This window comes from Calonectris borealis, chromosome 3 (genome assembly GCF_964195595.1).
Source record: "Calonectris borealis chromosome 3, bCalBor7.hap1.2, whole genome shotgun sequence".
Classification (NCBI taxonomy): Eukaryota; Metazoa; Chordata; class Aves; order Procellariiformes; family Procellariidae; genus Calonectris; species Calonectris borealis.
This window is the reverse complement of record NC_134314.1, coordinates 56648393-56667769: the sequence shown is the minus strand read 5'-3', so window position 1 is coordinate 56667769 and position 19377 is coordinate 56648393. Positions and strand designations below refer to the sequence as shown.

The following is a 19377-nucleotide window of genomic DNA, read 5'->3' as shown; positions in this document are numbered from 1 at the left end:
GCCTGTTGCAGGGGTTGGAGAAGCTACAGTGACTGTTGCTGGGGTTTGAGTAGCCACAGGGGTTGTCGTGGGGCTTGAAGTAGCCGCAGTACCTGTAGTGGGGTTTTGAGTAGCTACCGTGTCTGTTGCCGGGGTTGATCTCCCGCTGCTCACTGCCTCTGAGACTCGCCGCTCCACCCGCCCCGACGAGGCAACGCCGTTTGCCCTCCCTCTTTTCTTGTTCCTGAGGGTTGATCTCTGGACAGTATTCCTGAATAGTTGTTTAACCCTAAACAAGGCCTGAAAAACATTCAGGAGACATAGCAATATGAACATGCTTGTTTGAACATCCCAAGGATATTCAAAATTCTCAGGGAATATTGTGGACATCTTTGTGAAGAGGATAGAAGAAAAAGGAGTTTCTGACAATATGGAAGGGAAGATGAACAAGTGGGAGAAAGTGTCCCATCCTGTCTCCCCCTTAAATTCATTCTCCGAGGAGAAAAAAGTGCAATTACTAATAATTTCTAAGAGGTGGTTCCTGATGTACAGAAATGACGGCAGTACCGAGTACAGATACCAGATTAGACTTACGACCAATGATTTTATCACCTCATAAAACAGCAGCAAAATGATAATCTTGGCCCAGTTCCGACTGATGATAAACAGCATAAAAGGGAACACATACTGCAAGCAAGGTATTACATGACCCAACATTGAAAGCCAGCCCCACAACTTTGACAGCCAATACATCAACATTGTGACCAATCAATATAACGAATGCTTATAACAATTTTTCCTTAACACACTTTGGTCAGATCTATCGTTACCTCAACCCTTCGAGCCCCACGTTGGGCGCCAAAAAGGACTGTCGTGGTTTAACCTGGCAGGCAGCTAAATATCACGCAGCCGCTCGCTCACTCCCCCCCGCCCCCCAGTGGGACGCGGAGAGAATTGGAAGGGTAAGAGTGAGAAAAACTCGTGGGTTGAGATAAAGACAGTTTAATAGAACAGAAAAAAAAGGGAAAATAATGATAATAAATAATGATAGAATATACAAAATGCACAATGCAATTGCTCACCACCCGCGCTGACTGATAACCAAGTAGCGATCGCTACTTCCTGGATCACGCCTACCGTTCATATACTGAGCATGACGTCACATGGTATGGAATACCCCATTAGCCAGCTGGGCTGGCTGTCCTGATTATGTTCCCTCCCATCTCGTGTACCTAGCTCAGTCAGTAGGCACGGGAGCTGTCCTTGGACTAGGAGGGCACTTAGCAACAACTGAAAACATCAGTGTGTTATCAACATTCTCCTCATACTAAATCCAAAACACAGCACTAGGAAGAAATTTAACCCTATCCCAGCCGAAACCAGGACAGTGAGACAGGAGAGGAATTCAGGTGGAGCCTCGATGTGAAGTTAGGTATTCAGAAACTTTTTTAGACATCTAGGAATATGGCTTTTGGTGCTTCCAGAAGTTCTTTTACAAAATACTTCAAAATTCTGTCTAGATTAAGATTAAAAAAGAAAAAACAAACAAACAAACAAAAAAAACCCCAGAAACACAAACGAACAAACAAAAAAAAAGAAACAAAACCCAAAAAAAACTACCCCACCTGCAGAAACTGAAATTTTAGTGTACATATCTTACTATACCATAATACACTTCAAATAAAGCAGCAGATGCATTCATCTTTCATAGATTAAAGAGTTTAAAAAGTTTATAATGTATTAGAATTTCTGCTTGATTGTATGCCTTCTATAAGATTAACTTACAAATGCAAATCTCCTTTAATGGAGGCTTTAATCTCTTTTAATGCATTGCTGAAGGAATGTTACTAGTTAAAAATACTGTCTGTATAATTTCTTTAAATATACCAATTTATGTTATTAAAAGAATCTTGAAACTGAAAGCCTAACGGGATGCATCTCCTTTTTCATCCCACATGCAGCCGATTTCCATTTTGTGCTTGTCGGTCTGTGGGCAGTGGAGGTAGAAGAGTAATACTGAACTGCATGAAATAGAAAGGGAGGAGGGTTTTGGTATACAGGACAGAAGGTAGGAGGCCTGCCTTCTGATTGTAGCTGTAGTCTCAGACTTTTCGCTGCACCATTCTGCACCTCAGGTGTGATAGCTCTAAGGTTTGACTAGTACTAATGTTCTGCTATAGAAGGATCTTGAGATTGGAACATCTCTTACTTTAATATATTCATAGCCATTTTACAGAGTGTTTTTCTTCCTAGGGGGTGGTATGATAATGCAGTGGCAGTGATTTGTTTTGAAAACACTTTTTGTTTGGATTTTGAGGGGTTTCTTTTGGAAGAAAAGTCACACCTCCTCCATAAATCTGAGGGGGAAAGTGGCCCCCCAGTGTTCATTTGCATGTGTTGTGAATGTAAAGGTGGCATCATCTTCATTTTTTTCTCCAGATTCCTGAAACACATATTTTAATGTTTGAAAAATCAAACCACACCCTTCCTGACAGTGAAAAAAAATGCAGGACTGTTTTCTGCTGTGCTGCTCAAGTGTATGATGGTATGTGTGCATTCATTTGTGTGATTATTTTATTTCTTTTTGTAAGCAACTGCAGTATGAGAGCACACCACTGCAGCCTCACGTTTCAGAAAGATCAACATCCCACCTTGAGGAGCTTGAGCGAAAGATTGCAGCAGCTGAGAATAAGGAATTACAACTCAGTGAATTTGTAAAACAAATTTCAAACAAATCTAGTGAGGAGAAAAAGAAGATGGAGGAGAAAGTAAGTATCTTTCATGTTCCAAATTTCCTTTTGACACTGTTATAGCAGCATAGGTTTTGTTCACTAGAAAGCAACTTAGTATGTGGGTTGGTGAGCTATTTTTGAAAGATAGCTAAACTATCTGTGATAGAAAGATTGATAGTGATTGTAAGTGTGGGCAATGGATAAATCTGAACTTGTAGTGAATACATCCTAAAAAGCAATACTAGATGAAATGGCAATCATGATGATGGTTTTAACCAGGTATCAGTTAAACTTGCTTTGAAGAAAAGCTGCTCAGCTCTAAGAATTCATGTAGCTTGAAGTGTTTATTACAGTAAATAAAGTATGCTTTAAAAACATAGAAAGAGTATGAAAATGAAATCCCTATTTTTAGCATGGCTTGTAAATGCAGGCCTCGTGCTTTGAGATGCACTTATCAGCCTGTACGTGCCTTCTCAGCAGGAGTGATTCTCTTGTAGCTTTGCTAGGATGTGCAGAGTAGACTTTAGTCTGAGGCAAGGAAGGGGCTTAGATGGCTGTGTTCTTGGAACTGTCTTGACAAGGCATTTCTTTGGAGGCTGAAGCAATACCCAGCGGTAGTTTCGAATGTCCTGACAGCCTTCCTTTGTTGCAAGCAGGAATGTGCCGTTGATCAAGTGGTTCCTAATTAATGTTTTGGGGATACATTGTCACTGTTATCTTCTCTTCTTTGATCACAGGGCCTTACTACTGGGCTTAGATTTATATTAATGCAGGTTGAAGGGGTAGGAGCAGTGTGATAGAGTGAAGTGGCAGGTGGGAAGACAAAGAAGAAAGCATAAGTCATCTCAAATTCTGCCTTACCATTTCCTATGAACCCTGCAGTATGTTTTTCACTAAGGGTAACATTCAGGAAGGACAAGAGATTGGATGCTGATCCTTCCTCCTGTCTCAGCTTTTACTGCTTGTGTTCCTCATTGTGTAGGAACTGCTGCTGTAGGTGGTGGCAGTGGTGAGGACCTGTGCAGCAGTGCTCGTGTCAGCGGGATAGTCTGTAGCTAGGAGCCTGATTCACTGCACAGTACGGATTCACCCCTTAACACCCATCCATTCTGTGCACTGAACAAAAGGCTCTCAAGGAGAGAAAGGGCAGGGAGGGTTAGCATATGTTTCTGCAATAAAATTAGTGCCCTTCTGTTTGAGGGAAGACTGCGGAGGGAGGAGGAGGGATGTGACAGGCTGGGAACCCGAGCAGTAGGCTGGGTGCTGAGCCTGCGGACAGCTGTCTCTGGAGTTCCTCTGCTGTGCTCACAAGGACATCAGCCTAGAGCCCAAAGGCTTGGTGTCCCAGGTCAGTGACCGATGTTGGGGGACAAAAATACAATTTCTGTAGTGATCAGAGGGATTGTTGCCAATAGCTGTGGTAGGGTTATTTCTGAGCGAATGCCTGCCTCTTCACAGAGGGTAAGTTTTTTCAGCCCAAAGCCAGATTTGGCCAGGGAGTGGGGAAAGTGCTGTTAACATTCAGGTGAGCTTTGCTTGTAAGGGTATGCTAAAAGAACACATAGAAGTTTAGGTTAAGGTGGCTGGCATACATTTCTACTTCTCTGTCTGCCCCACTTTTGCAAATAGTATTATCTTTTCCTACATTGGAGTTTTTAACATACAACATTTAAATACAGTGTACAGATGGTATGTTTTCAACAATAAGGGACAAGCTGTGACTGTTCGGTGTAGGTGGGAGGAAAGAAAACATAAGGAACACTTCCCATTTCCTTGATCATCTTTTGTGAGTGGTGAGAAGTCTAGGAAAGTCTCCTTCATTACAAAAACAGGATGTATTGGAACTGGAAAAGGTTCAGAGAAAGGCAACAAAGCAGATATCCTTCAGAAAATCACAGGAGGAATGATTAAATCTTCACACTGGAAAAGAAGTGACTGAAGGGGAGCGTGATGGAGTCTGCAGAGCCACAAGCAGCCTGGAAGGGACAGAGGGCAGTCAGCTCCTCGCTGCAGCTCCTGCTGCAGGAGCGAGGGAACATCTGGGGAAGCTCTAGGAGCCAAGTACACGGTCAGCAAAAGGAGCTGATTCCTCATGCCAGTTCTCTATAGCAAACCTGTAGATTGTCTCTCTGAAGCCTGTTGTGGATGCTAAGAGTATAGGTGGGCTCAAGGGAAAAATGGGTGCGTTGATGGAAGTGCTGCCTTGTTCTGAATGCACAGAAATAATAACTGCCTCAGGAGAGCCCCTAAGGTGAAAGCAGCTGGAGGCTGGAAAAAGGTGCTTTCATTGTTCTCACCCTACTGTAGACATCTGCTTATGGCTACTGTTGGAGATGAGATATCGGGCTAGAAGGCCTCTTGGTCTGAAGCACTGTGTCCCTTCTAACGTTAGGGTGGATGTACTTAATGCTTTCCTTTTGAGAAACCGCAGGGCCAGCAGAGATCAGAGGTGCTCTTTGTTCACTGCTGGCATCATACCTGTCTTTGCCCCATACAGACATACCAAGCAAGGGAGTATTTGTACCACCTTGTGCACAATTCTGGTGCCTGAAGAGAAGGTTTTTTTCCCATAGACTCCATGTGTGGTCAGTGTAGGACTGAGGTGACTGAGAGCTCTTTAATTGGCAATGAAATTTCAGAAGCCTGAAGAAGCTTCCCTTCAGGTAGTCGTGGTAGCTCCTCACAGCTTCCTAGCTGAGAGAGCCAGCTCAGGTAGATACAGCAGGACTCTCCACCAGTGTCTATGTCATGAACACCTAGGTTCTTCCTTTTCATGCCAGGCATGAATGTGCCTCTTGGCATCTGCAGATTTTGCAGCCCTCACTTTAGTTCTGAGGCATTTCATCTGGAAATTGCACTGCTGGACTGGAAATGCTTCAGTTCAGGCACCCGTACCCTGCTGGCTGCTCCTTCTCTCTTTCCCATGGGTAATTGTGAAGGTCTTCTGTAAGGTACTGCTGATAGCTTATAGTAGTATTCTCCCTTATGATTTCTGTGGCCTTGCTTTTAATATTTGATCGCCAAGAGGTGAGAGCTTTTCTATGTTTTCCTGCCCCAACAAAGTCATCAGCAGTGTGTGTATGAAGGAGGAAATGAAAGAAAAAAAAAAAGTCCGAAGCTTGTTTTCCCCTCGGCAGCGTCAGCAAGAGTGAATGAAGAAGGAAATAAAAAAAACAAATCCAAAACATTTTTGTATCTCAGGTGACAGAAGGTGGAAAGAGTCCTTGGGGTGATGCTGGGAATTTAGAGAGGGCGGGAGAAATCCCAAGGCAAACACAGTAGCTCTTAGAAGGAGAGAGGTTGCAGGAGAGGAAATTCCCTATGGTATATATGCAGGACAAGAAGATTTGGAAACCATGTAATCTTTTTCACGCAAGTACTAGAGTATTCTGACTGGTCAACTTGTCATCCTTAGTGGTATGTGCGAAACAGAGGGAAGGGATTCACTTAGCTAACGGTCAGACTCCTGGCAGTTCTTACTGTGCAACATGGGCTTACATGTGTGTATTTATAGCACTCCCTTAAGGCTTGGGGTGTGGGGGGAGTATGTGGTTCTGAAGCACATACTGTGGCAAAAGATCATGGCTGAGTTGCACCTTTGCCTTAATGAATGTGGGGTTTACTTGGGCTTTGTCTAATCAGAAAGATTTTAAAGCAGCCTGAAAGCTTTGTTCAGTTTTGAGGTCTTGATAAAATAAAAGATATAGAGATTTCCGGCCTTTTGGCAATCCTCAGTTTTGTGGCCCATATAGAAGGCTACCTCTGGAAAAACTTTCCGGATATTATAGACTAAAAGTTTTCAGTAGGCTCTGTTACTGAGCTCTGACACTGACAGCGTCACACACTTATTTCGCAGTGAGATGGTTGTCTGTAGCACTGAAATAAAAGTATGTTTAGCATTTACTCTAGTGACAAGTGTTTGTTATCTGTGAATTACTACATCTTAGTTCAAGCAATAGAGATACTGGTTTTTATTAAATTGAACTATGACTAGAAAATACTCTCTCTCCTGTCTGCCTTCCCACTTTTTTGACCTAGGTAATAAAGCAAAGTAAGTACCAAGAATGCAGGCAAAGATAACACAATATAAAAAAGCCTTTTGCAGGCTGATGGACAATTAAGATGCCTGTAGAGAAGGTGTTTAAGAAAGCTACTATTCTGTTCTGATGTAATTGTCAGACTGCATCAAAGTCAGGTTTTTGGCTCCAGTTCTTGTTGGGTTAAGTTCTTGGTCCCTGTGTTTTAAGTTGTTTTCCTAGGCTAGAGGAAGAGGATGGACTAAAATATTTCCTGATCATTTGTTGCATATGAACACCTCCATTGGTGAAAAAATTAAGAATATTTTAACTGTTGAACTGTTTGTGTTTTCAGTTCGCAAGGCACATGGAGTGTTCTGGGCAGAGGTGAAGCAACTGTGATTTGAGGTCGCGTGTGGGTCTATGACTTGGAGCTGCTGGGGTTAATCATTCTTTGGTTTTGTTTTCTGCAGTAACCAACCCTTTCATGCAGCGGAGAGTACAATTCTTGGAAAGTGACCAGCCTCTGCTTCCAAAGCAGGTTTATTTTTCACTGTAATCATAAAACATGTACTCTTACTTTCTTTTAGCTTAAAACGAGAGACCGATATATTAATAGCCTGAAAAAGAAATGCCAGAAAGAGTCTGAGCAAAACAAAGAAAAACAAAGACGAATTGAAACCTTAGAAAAATATCTGGCTGACCTACCAACACTGGATGATATAGAAGGGCAGACTAAACAGGTAAGGTGAAGGGAGTTTGTTTTACATTTTAAAAATACAATTGAGCTCCCAAATATCTGTTGTCAAATCTTTTACTGTTTCAACATATATTTTTTCCCCATCTGTTTAGAAAGAGAAGTATTTCAATGTTTTAGAAAGCACTGTAGCTATTAGGGATTCTCATACTCAGATAAGTGAAATGGGCCTAAGATTATACAGAAGGTAACTGCAAGGCTGTAGCCTGCCACAAGGCCTTCTGCTAATGTGGCATCGTGTCTGACTAATGTAACCTCTGTTAGCTGCAAATTCTAGAAGAGAAGAACAAGCAACTTCAAGAAACTATGACTGAGTTAGAAAAGAAGCTCGGAGAGGCCCGATCACAGTGCAGAGAGAGAGAATTGCAACTGGTGTGTCAGAAGAAAAAAGAAAAAGAGCTGGTCACAACGGTACAGAGGTAGGAACAGCAGCTTGGGCTGTGCCCTGAAATGGGTGTACTTTGCCACCTGATGTCAAAACCTAATGTTATTTGCACTCTTAATCTATTACAATGCTAATGTTTTTTCATGGCATAAATATATTACTGTGCAGAATGACAGCGTAATGCAATAGAAAATCCTACAAGATTTTTATTTGTGCCAAGTTGCAAGTAATACTACAGAGAAGAGTCTGCCTAGGACACTTTTCATTATCCTCCTTTAAAGATGTGGGACACCGCTGCAATGCCATCATAGCCCGTTGCCAGATAGAGGATAGAATAAACGCGCAGCAAAGGGGCATTGTATAGAAGCTGTCAGCACTCCTATTTGATAACTAATCCTGTCACGAGCTGTGGAAAAGCTCCCTGGATATTGGCTGACGGGTATATCAGGGAAGGGTCAAAGATTTCAACAAATTGTAGCTGTTTCTTACCTTTTCACTGAGGGTGGGGTTATTTACAAGGAGATTTAGCTGTAGCTAATCTGCTGTTGTTGAACTTGCGTAACTATGAAAAAACAAACGGGACAGATATCCATGAGAAGATTCCAGATGAGACATGGAGATATTGTTACTATGGTACATTTTAGATCAGGGGAGCTACTTAAACACTTACTTTTAAAAAAAGCCGGGGCGGGGGGGGAGGGGAGAGCAGGGGGGAATAACTTAATAATTTATGTGGATGTTACTACAGTTCACTGTCCCTCCATTGGGTAAAGGTGCATGCCACAGGAGTCTGAAAGTGTTTCCATGATGAAAGGCAAGCTGGTTGGGACACCTTGCCAGCCAAATTGTTGACACATTGTTTCCATCTTACCAATGAAAGGCCTTTTTTTCTTCGTGGCCTCAGAATCTGGAGGGGGATCATTTTGTCTTTTCTGAAAGCCTACAAATAGTTGAGGTGGCCTCTGGTTTCTAAATTAGACAGCAAGATTAACACTAATAAAATGTATTTCCTTTCTGAGAGAAAGTGAGCAGGCAAAGGCTCTAGCTACACCTAGAAGCTTGAGTTGAGCAACAGAGAGGGTCTGAAGGTCACGTCCTCGTGTGGGACTAGCTGGCAGGAGTGGCTTTATGCTCCCCCTTACAAGTCACAGAGGACATGAAGGATAGGCCACCAGTACTTGGTGCAACCTCTGATTCTGGACTCCGCTTTGAGTTGTACGTGCGCCTGTGAGAGAGTCTGATTTTAAAGCTCCTGTAACTTTGAGAGGTTAGAAGACTCCTCTGATCTATGCTGGTGCTGGCTTTGCCTCCCACAGTAGCACAGAGCAGCTGTGAACACCACAAAGCTTTCCTTTGCTCCTCTCTGCCCTCTGTCCCTATGCTGTACTTCTGGAGCTGTACCTTTTGGGAGATGCAGCACAGAATCTGGCCCATAAAACCTTTCCTGCATGAATCTGTTCTTGTCAGTGCCACGGTAACTTCAGTAGTTTAGGATTTTTGCATCATTCATCCACTCTTGGTTTGCTCATTCATAAAGCTGGATTCTGCTAGATACGGTTTTACAGTTCTGATTGGAAGATGGTGTAACTTTCTAATTTTTCACTAGAACACACAGCCCTTCTGGTTTCTGTCAGCACACTTAATTTTTCTTTCATGTTGAATGGCAGTTTACAACAGAAAGTAGAAAAATGCCTGGAAGATGGTATTCGCCTTCCCATGTTGGACACAAAACAGCTTCAGAGTGAGAATGAATGTCTGAAAGAAAAGAATGAGAAAGCCAATAAGGTTAGTCTGCAAATGATCTGTTGGTGGCATCTTTAACCTTGAGTTCTGCATTTCTTTATTTTTTTACTTTAGAAATAAATATCTCACTGAAGAGTTACACATTTGTTGCTAATTCAGATTTCTTTTCAATACCTGTCTGTTTCTGTACAGTACGTTTATTTTGCATGAATTTCCTGTTCTAGCAAAGTTAAACTCTGTCTTGTCATTTACATTTTCAAAGATTCCATTTAAAATCTATGGCTACACACCTGTAAGCTGATTCTTAAAAAGGGACCTGAAGAGATTCAAGCTTTTTAAATTACTCTATTTTATATTCTAGGTCATAGAGAATCAACAAAATCAGATAGCTGGACTGATTTTAGACATGCAGGTAAGGAAGAGTGTATATTCTGTTGTTTACTCTGTCCATTTTTAGTTCATAGAGATAACATTACTGAAGTTGAATTTTGTCCTTTTATCTTCCCAAATAGGAGGCAAAGGTAGAAATGCCAAGAACTTAATCTTATGGCCTATAGTTGACCTGTGTTCTCTTGCAGGCTCATAATGTGTTCGTTATTGATGTTTGAATGGTTTAGCGCTTTGCCGATACTCATCATAAAGTGAAAAACTGTTGCTATGTAGCATCCTTATTCTGCTGGTGTAGTGGATGTCATATCAGAACTGCCTCTTTCAAGTGTGAGGACTGCTTCTGTAAGTAACAGTGAAGCCTCCCATCCAACTTCAGGGTTCAGATGATCATCCAGAGTACCAACAGTGATATTGATTAGGAGCTTCACTGCTGAGATCCTTAGTAGAGACAGGTGCCTTTCTAAACCATACCACTATACATTTCACATCGTTTAAGCAGGTCCCTGTTCAGCTGGTTTCTGACACGTCACTCAGATATCTTAACTCTCTTGGCGGATCTTGGGCACCTAGGTTGGAGCCAAGGGCTTTTCAAGACAGCAGAGGTTGTCAGCTGGGAGTCGGTTGCAGCTCTGTGGATCGGATTAACACATCAGGCTTCTGGTACTTGAACGGTACTTGGTGACCAGTGTTTGTTGTGGAGAAAAGGAAACATTATACAGGTTGTAAGGAAGAAGGTATGACTTGCTCTAGAAAAAGCTGAGCATTTAAAAAAACAAACAAACATCTGTTTGTTTCAGTAACAACTGAAGCCAAATTCAATAAATTCTAGTTTCTCTATTCTTCTAGATTGGCATTTGTCTCCACGTTATTTGCTTCCTTGCCCTCCAGAGAGACTGAAGTTACAGGGTTGTCCCTTGAGAAGGCGCTTCTGCTTTCGCTCTCTGTGCGTTAGGTTTGGAAGAACAAAAAAATAGTAGTAAATAATCAGCTGAATGCCTGCTGCTTCCGAAGTGGAAAGGAGCACTCTACAGAGCTAGAATCCAACTAATGAAGAGACATAAAACTGCTTGCATAACTTGCTAAGAGAATGTGCTTTCTTATTTCCACTTTGCACACTGGAGCCAAGTTTGCTTATTTGTAGCTGTTGAAAGTAAGTTGTCTTCCACCATTAAATTGCTTCCTTTCTCTATCATGCAGGTAAATAGCAGGCCTGATTCCTGTCGACAACCATATTTTTGCTTGATTAAATTACAGTGTATTAAATACATCTGTAGAGAAGCAGTAGGGGAATTTAAGTTGCAACATAACATATGTCTGTTAACTGAAAAGCAAAATCAATCATTTAAGCTTCTCTAGGTTTGAAGAAGACAAAATTTATCAAATTGAGATGTTTTCATGGAGCAGCCTGTTACATGCAAAACCGTGACACAGGCAAATGTAGTTTTGGGTATTTCATAATTAAAAAAAAAGTTCAAATCGAACTCCATAACCTTTCTGAGGTTCTCTGTCCCTCTTCATAGTTTAGTTAAGATTATTTACATACATACTATGTGTATATGTTGTGCTTATAAGAAATATGCACAACTCGCCTAAATGTATTATCACCAACCTAAATCTTTTCATATTTCCTAAACTTTCTGATCTTTTTCTCTTCATCACCTTTATCTTGAGACTAGTGATCTTTGTGCACATTTATACAGATGGCTGGTTTTTGTGCTTAGTCTGAAATTACTTTAGGGAGCTGAGTCTGGGAAATGCTGAGTAGTTGTGACAGTCTGTGAACAGAGTAGTGTTCTGTTCTCCATTACTTTCTCCTGCTTTCCCTCTTTGAGGTATTTTATATAAGGACAGGAAATAAGATTTGAAAATGATGTTAGCCCTCAAATTACTTGTAGACTACAGCAGCTTCTTTGTATCCTTGATCTCCCTGGCCTTCCACATTTGTTCCCAGGGAAGCATTGAAAACCAGTTCATTAGAAACTGAAATCCCTTATCAGCACAGAAATACAATTTATCTTCAGCTCAGAAGATCTCATTTTATTCCCTGTCTTCTGCCACATTGTAAACTTATGCTTGAGAATGTATTTCAGTTCATTGTTTTTAACTTGCAAGCTGAAAACAAAGAAATTGTGTTTCAGACAGCAGTGTATGAAGCAGGACTAGTTTCTATTTGCTCATAATCGTGGTGGAATGATTTTGATCTTCCTTGTATGGTTTTGCTTGATTTGTGGTTGATTTGTTCTCCTGACTGTGAGGGATTAAAATTCTGGTTGGTCTTGACAAGATGTCATGCTGCATACATAATACATCTGCAGAAAGAGGAAAAATTATAGATGAGAGTGGCGTTTAAAAAATCCGTATTTACATGATTAATTTAGATATCACAAAATGAACATTTTTTGGTACAAAAAAAGACAGTAGAAATGAGTCAGATTGTACGATGCCTGTCTTACCCAAAGTACATCTGTCAATCCTGTCAGTCACGATAAACCCAAACTGTGCCAGACTGGGAGTAATGCCATCAAATTGTAACTTTGGAAAGCATATGGAAAAAGTAAGGGTGAAGTACGGAGGCCTCATAGCACTATGAGCAACTGGGAGATCATAGCACTGTGGGCTCAGCCAAGCTGGTAAGCACATGTGCTTTTTGTGAGCTTTAAGATTAGGGTAGCAGAGAATGATATATGTTAGGTGTATGTTTTAAAAATAAACACTGATTTCCACTTCTAGTAGTTCCCATTAAACGGTGCAACTCATGAGCTGAACATGTGCACATTATTTGGAATATTCTAGATGTTGTTTTTGGAGTAGTTTGCATAGTCATGTAAGTTTAGTGGCAGATGTAGTTCTGAAAATACACTGAGGAAGATAGTATTTCTGAACCTGTCTTCTCCACCACCTACCCACCCTCAGGAAGTCTGCACAGTCAAACTTTTAATGTCTGGCATTGAAACGAACATGACAGTGTTAAGTGGTGGTACTATTGCATGTATTGTAACAGGGGCTCTGGGTGTCCCTGAACTTGCTCATGGAAGAGAAGTGCATCAAAGACCATTAAAATTTGAAGATACTTGGAAGCTGGCAGGATGTTTTGGGCACCTGCTATTACTGCATTACCCTGTTCCCTCCCTAAGCATCTTCTGTCTGGCTGCAGACAGGCAGAGCTAGAGGGACCTTCAGTCTGACCCAACATGGCCATTTTTCTCAGTAGACAATGTTTTTAAAAAAAACTAAAGAAGATAGTTCAACACCACTGAGGGTTCTGCTCATCTGCAAGCACGACAAAGGAAATGCCTGAAGCAGAGCTATTTCCTGCCCTGTCCCGGCCCAGGGCGTTTCCTTTGACGTGCAGCAGAGCCCTCTTTCTTCCTCCCCTTCCTTCCACTGGAGTGTGAAGCTGTGCTTTCTCGCACAGCTTATCTTTAGGATGCACGTTACTTCAGCACTTCCTTTTGAGGGGCATGGTGTGGGTGAGCTGAGAAGCGGGTGAAGTGTGTGAAAACAGTTTTAAAAACAAGTAGTCATTTCTGGGTTCTGTCTGCTGATTCTTACTACTTACATGAAAATAAAGTGTGGAGTTTTTTAAGTCTATCTAAAAGTGTGTAAATTTTAGCACCATTGTTTTCCAGTTTTGCAAAGGGAATGACAAAGTACTGGCTTTTCTCACTGCTTGTGCAGCATTGAGCTGAAGGCATTGGGAAATCTTGTCAAGGTTGCACACCTCCCGTGAGTGGCCAGGCCATTAAAAACTCCACTCAGTGTCAGCCCTGCCTTGCCTCTCGTTACTCCCTGCCCTTCTCGTCAGCACTAATAATTCTTATAGCTGGCAAGTCAATTAAACGGCTTCTCGTCCACTCACTAGGCAACATATATGGTAAAGAGCAGGCCTGTATATAGACACAGTCTCCTATGTGTTACAATCCCCAGTACTGGTAACCTGAAAGTTCCATTCTTCATACATCTTAGGAGGAACTCACACAAGAGTAAATTTGGCTTCTTTTCTGAAACTGAATTGTTTTCCTAAGACCCCAAAACCAACATAGCTTGACACAATTTGCTGTGGTTCTGTCAAGTGGGGAGCTTGGGGTTTTTTCTGTCTTTGAATAAGGTTGCAGAGTCATAGTGCAGTGATTTAAACATATCTTTTACTAAAGAGTGACGTTGATCTTTCTATAGCATTTTATTTAAGCTACCATATAGAATTCCCTGCGAGAGAGTTCTCTGCTTTGGAAGAAGAATCATTAGGATTGTTCCTACAGAGATTCAAAATAAAACACTCTTCTGGGACGGTGTCATTCCATAAATTCAGAGCCATCGGTTTGTGAAATGCAACTTCTCCTCCCCCCATCAGGGTCTCTGGTTCCACTCTGTGGAAGGTTACAAGCAAAACTGTGCCAAGGCATGCACCGTTGTCACCAGCACTCCAGCTGTATTTTGAGCATGATGGGATCAGATTTGCATCTTATAATTGAAATTGGACAACAGGTTTTACATATTAACGTGCTGAGCTAGGGATGGGGAGGACACTTTATATGCACTGTGCCAGCACTGCCACACAGATCGGGTTTGTGAGTAATACCATTAACGACAAAAGAGGATTTTTTTTCTTCATGAAAGCTGAAAAGATCTCTCTGTTTTAAAGCATCAGGAGTTTATATAATCACAATTAATTGTTGTTATTATTCAGTTAAGATGTTTTGAATATTCCTCTTTCTGAATTTTGCCAGGTGACCTTGAAAGACATATCTACAGATCTAAAAGCCAACTAGTGGAATAAATACAAGTGCTTTTAACAACAAAGACCCCTGTGGCCATGCTGAATTCACCCCAAAAAATCCAATTTGGAAATATCTCATGATTTCTCAGTTTCAACTCTGTTGGTGAAAACTGGGGAATTGACAGCAGCTGATTCCATGTTGCAGCAGTTGTTCGTTTGTTGCTGCTCGCGACTGATCTGGAAGTCAGCCATGGAAAGCTCCAATACTTAAGTACAACAGCATCCTAGAAACTTACTGGTGTTTTCATTACTGAAAATAGTAATTATTGTGTCTGTTAGAAATGACACTGTAAACTACAAGTTACTTTTTTGCCTGCAGTTGTTTTTTCAGCACAGTAGAGTTGTATAGACTGTTCTGATTTATCTTTTATGTGAATGGTTTTAAAGAGCTTGCTGCTCTGTATCAACTGTCAAAGGCTTTCTTCTCAGTTTTATAGAAGGTGAGGGGAATTCTGTGTTGTGAAAGGTTGTAGGAAACCCTACCATAGTCTTCGTGGAAAGTAGAGGCAAAAAAGATCTTCAGTTACAACTTGGAATTGCACAAATGAAGCTTAGCTGTCATTAATCTGCTTATTTCAAGTTAAATTATTTGGGTAGAATAAACAATATTGCATGGTTATTTTAGACTTCATGCATTCCATATTGGAGTAACGTTTTGCATACATACAGTCTTTTTGTTTCTAAACAGATACTGCTTATTTAAAAGGTATTGAGATATTTAGAATAGCTGTGTTAGTATACAGAGAGCTGTTGGGGTCCAGTTGAATATCACCAGGTGAACATGGTAGAAAATAAAAAATGAAGAATTAATACAAAAGCAGTAAATAACTGAAACTTAGAAATTTACTGAGGATGCATTTTTTGTCAGTGCTAATATAAAGTACAAAAATTTTAAATCATTACCTGTGTTTTCGTTCAATTTAGTCTATGCAAGAGAAGCTTTTGCAAGAAAAGGTGATAGTTCAGAAGACGACAAATGAGCTTGAAGAAAAAGAAAGAAATATAGAGCAGTTAAATAAAACTCTCTCTGAAGTAAGTAAAAACTCCAAAAACCCAACCCCTGACCACACCAGCTGGGAAGAACCTTGTAGAATGATTATAAGATCTCATGGTAGGGCTTTATGAGCTTAATTACATACTTGACTGTGCTGGCTGCCATGCAGACATATAATAATGTGACAATACCATCCCTACCTCAGGAAGTGAGAACTTCAAGGGTGAAGGCTGCTAAGCAGTGGTAACATGAAATAGACAGACATGTAAAAGCTGTTCATCTGCCATTCTTTAGAGGGGTACAGAAATACTGATTACGTGTATGGAAATTAATTCTTTTTAATTGTATTGTTTGTGGTTTGAAACAGGAAACTTTCTGCTACAGTGCATGCTGCAGACTAACTTTCCCCTTTTTCCTTCTTCCTTTTCACAAAGAACCAAAGACTGATGGAAGAGAATGCCTCCCTGAAGGAGCAGATACGGCAGGTGGAGCAGTCCAGGCAGCCGGTATCTGAGAAGATGCCTATAGCAGACCAGTTGTTCAAGGAAATGTCCCATTGCTTGTTTGACTTGAAAGCACTGTGCAGTATTCTTACCCAGAGAGCTCAGGGCAAGGAGCCTAACCTTTCCTTACTGCTGGGAATCAGATGTAAGTGGTGTTGTCATTCCGGTGCTTAATAGTGTTTTGACAAGAGGAGTAACAGTTTAGCTAAGTGGTGCTCGAACTTGCCAGCTGGACAGGCCGGTGTCCCCCTTGCTATGCAACTGGAGCAGTTGTACGTGAAGTGTACTCCTGGAGCTCTCTGGAAAAGCTGAGCTTTTAGTGCAGATGGGCTGCTAAATGCATATGACTACACAGGTCCTTGCCAAGTCAGGAGAGAAGGTAGCTGGCTCTTCATATGGACCTGATCATGGATATATTCACCCCACTAGAAAAGAAAGGTGTGTAGCCAGGTGTCCGTCCCTCCTGAGACACACTGCAGTCACCCTGAGGCTCAACGGATGCTTTTCTGTCAAACGTGTTCTGCCCTATAAACTCATTATGAGAGAGGTGAGGCATAAGCACGCCTGGTGTGGCTACATCACGTGTTTTTGTTTTAAAGCCCTTGGAGTCAAGTGGTAGGAAAATACATCTACTGTTTGAACATGTGTATGTATGGTTGGGGGTGAGGGTTTCTGCATGTATTAGATAAGCCTAGTGCCAGGCAGCTCCATCCCCAGTACTGCTAATGGCACATCTAGTCTTCAGCACTTACTAAGCTGTTAAACTTTACCAGGAAATGAGACGCACGCCCTAAAGCCAGTCAGACAAAGCTTCAGCATAGTCAGTTTGTGTTAGGTCTTTTCTTTTAACAAGCCGAATAAACAATTACATTTTTTTGACCCGAATGTATCATATTCTGTTGTTTTCTGAGTGTTGATTAGAATTAGTCAGGTAACTGGTTGCTGAACTGGACCATCAGCAAGGTAGAAAGGTAAAAGCACAGTGTCCTGTGCAGCAAGAGCTACTACATGCCACAGAGACTCATCTGCACTGTAACCCCCTGAAGTACTGGGGAGTGCAGTGTATGCCAGTCTCAAAGTCCATGAGGCCATCATCAGCCAGCAGGGTGAACAGTGCAGTACATCTGTAGCACTATCTCATCATCTTATATGGCCTCATTTCCCAAGCCTTTCTATCCCTCTTTTCTGAGTGGCTATAGAAACTTCCAAAATCTCTAGGAAATGGCTGTTCTACCCGTTTTTTTCACTGCTGTTGAGATCCATCAGACTTTAGCAAGTGTAGATCTTGGTGCAAACAGCAAAGCATGTTCTCTTTCAGAGAAGCACTGATGGGCTCTGAATTGACTTTAAGTTCACACGGTACCACATTTTGTTGGCTTTTCATCATACTAAAGCATGATTTGTCTTGATGTAATTAAAGTGACCTACCCCTTATTTCAAGGGGGACTGACTAGTCGAAGTATTCACAGAGCATAGTTGCTAGAGCTTTAACTTTGGGTGTTGTTTTTCGTAGCGCTGAGCTGTTCAGCTGAAGAGAATGAAAATTACCACAGCACAGAAACTCTTTCGAAGAAGCTCTTGGACGTTTGTCAGTTACGAAAGGATATTGATGAATTAAGGACTATTATGTCGGACCGTTATGCTCAGGACATGGGGGACAATTGCATTACTCAATGACAACATTTCATCTAGTAGCAAATGACTTATTAAATGCTGCTGTGTCACAGGTCTTTGCATTTCTATTAAGGAGCCATATTGGAAGACTGCAAATAGCGCCGCACGTGCATCTCTCTGAGGATTGTGAATATTTAATCTCGGGAGTCTGGTGGGGAGGGGAGAGTCATCGTTTGAACAGAGTGGTACAAACTACAAGAAAACTTTTCTCCAAACTACTGAATGCAAGAACAAGCTGTGAAGAATGATTCAGTTGGATACTCTGTTTCCTTCATTAGGGCTCATTTTATTACTTCACCTAGTTTCTGGAATCAGAGCATCAAACAGCCGTGCTACCACTACTCCCGGTCCTTTCCTTCATCAAGGGTTTGTATGGCATTATCTGTGTTCTGAAATTACAGCAGAGGTTCGAAGGACCTATAGCTTTATGTGGTGAAGCCAGAGGCTTCTGCAGCTGCACTTCACTCTAGGAATTGCAATTGGAACAATCTTGGAGCACTACAAAAAGTTGTTGCTCTTCAAGTTGCCTAAAAAATTTGATGTAGGAAAGATGTTGTTTTTAGTAATGAATGTCTAGCTTGTTGCCCAACAGCGGAAGAAAACCAAGTTTTAACTCCTTTATGCAGATGAAGTCCATAAAATACAGCACTATCAAATTGTTTTAAGCACACTCACATTGCTGTAAGAAGTTTCAATAACATGAAGTCTGTGACAAACCCAGAGAAGCTGGAAGGCATGAAACTGCGGCATAGTACATGGCTGTCAGAAAGAAAAAAATAGACTGTATTTTAGTGTTTGTACCATACTTATTTTTCCCGTAGGTCATCTCCATTTTAAAATGTGGCTGGTCTATATTCCATCCCTGAAGGCCTCTGATGAGGTTGTGAACCACCTCAACCATTTTTTACCACAGCTGCAAAACAAGTGTTTGGCACTTGGCAAAATCAGGGCTCAGAACAGAATGTTACCACTTAGCAGTATTAAGTACTCGGTTATCTGAGGACTGCAAAATTTTCCACATTGTTTGGGAATTCTTGATTTCTCCATTTATGTAGGAAGCAATTACATTAAAAAAATAAGATCATGTTCCCTAGTTTATTCAGTGAGTGTCACTTGGCAGTGCTGTTTCACTCCTGTGGGACAGATGACATATTAACGCTTCTAATTTCCTGGAACGTTACTGCAAGTTAGCTGCGCTGTTATGCATGGTGTAAAATAATATTTAACTGAAGGAAACAAAAACTTGCAAAGAGCAAAACCACTCTCAAATCACACTGTTAAGAAAATACATGAGCATCAGTTACGTAAATGGTATTAAAAGAAAGTTTCAAATGACTAAGGTGCAAGTTAGTCAACTGACCCGTAGTGTGGTTAACAGCAGAGGTCTCTTAGAAAGCTTAGCGGTTAGAACCAAGTAAATTCTAGGG

The 19377-nt window shown here is 41.2% G+C and overlaps 1 protein-coding gene across 2 annotated transcripts in view; it reads left to right on the top strand.

Annotated features, from left to right (window-relative positions):
* Nucleotides 1–19016, top strand: part of CEP85L (centrosomal protein 85L) — a 160075-nt gene extending 141059 nt beyond the window's left edge. For both annotated transcript variants that reach the window (XM_075145740.1, XM_075145739.1), the window contains exons 6-13: nucleotides 2571–2747; nucleotides 7318–7470; nucleotides 7749–7903; nucleotides 9537–9654; nucleotides 9974–10024; nucleotides 15704–15811; nucleotides 16208–16421; nucleotides 17790–19016. In XM_075145740.1, coding sequence (XP_075001841.1) covers nucleotides 2571–2747; nucleotides 7318–7470; nucleotides 7749–7903; nucleotides 9537–9654; nucleotides 9974–10024; nucleotides 15704–15811; nucleotides 16208–16421; nucleotides 17790–17953 — 1140 coding nt within the window. In that variant the 3' untranslated portion in view covers nucleotides 17954–19016. The remainder of the gene's footprint in view (nucleotides 1–2570; nucleotides 2748–7317; nucleotides 7471–7748; nucleotides 7904–9536; nucleotides 9655–9973; nucleotides 10025–15703; nucleotides 15812–16207; nucleotides 16422–17789) is intronic.
* Nucleotides 19017–19377: the final 361 nt, after the last annotated feature.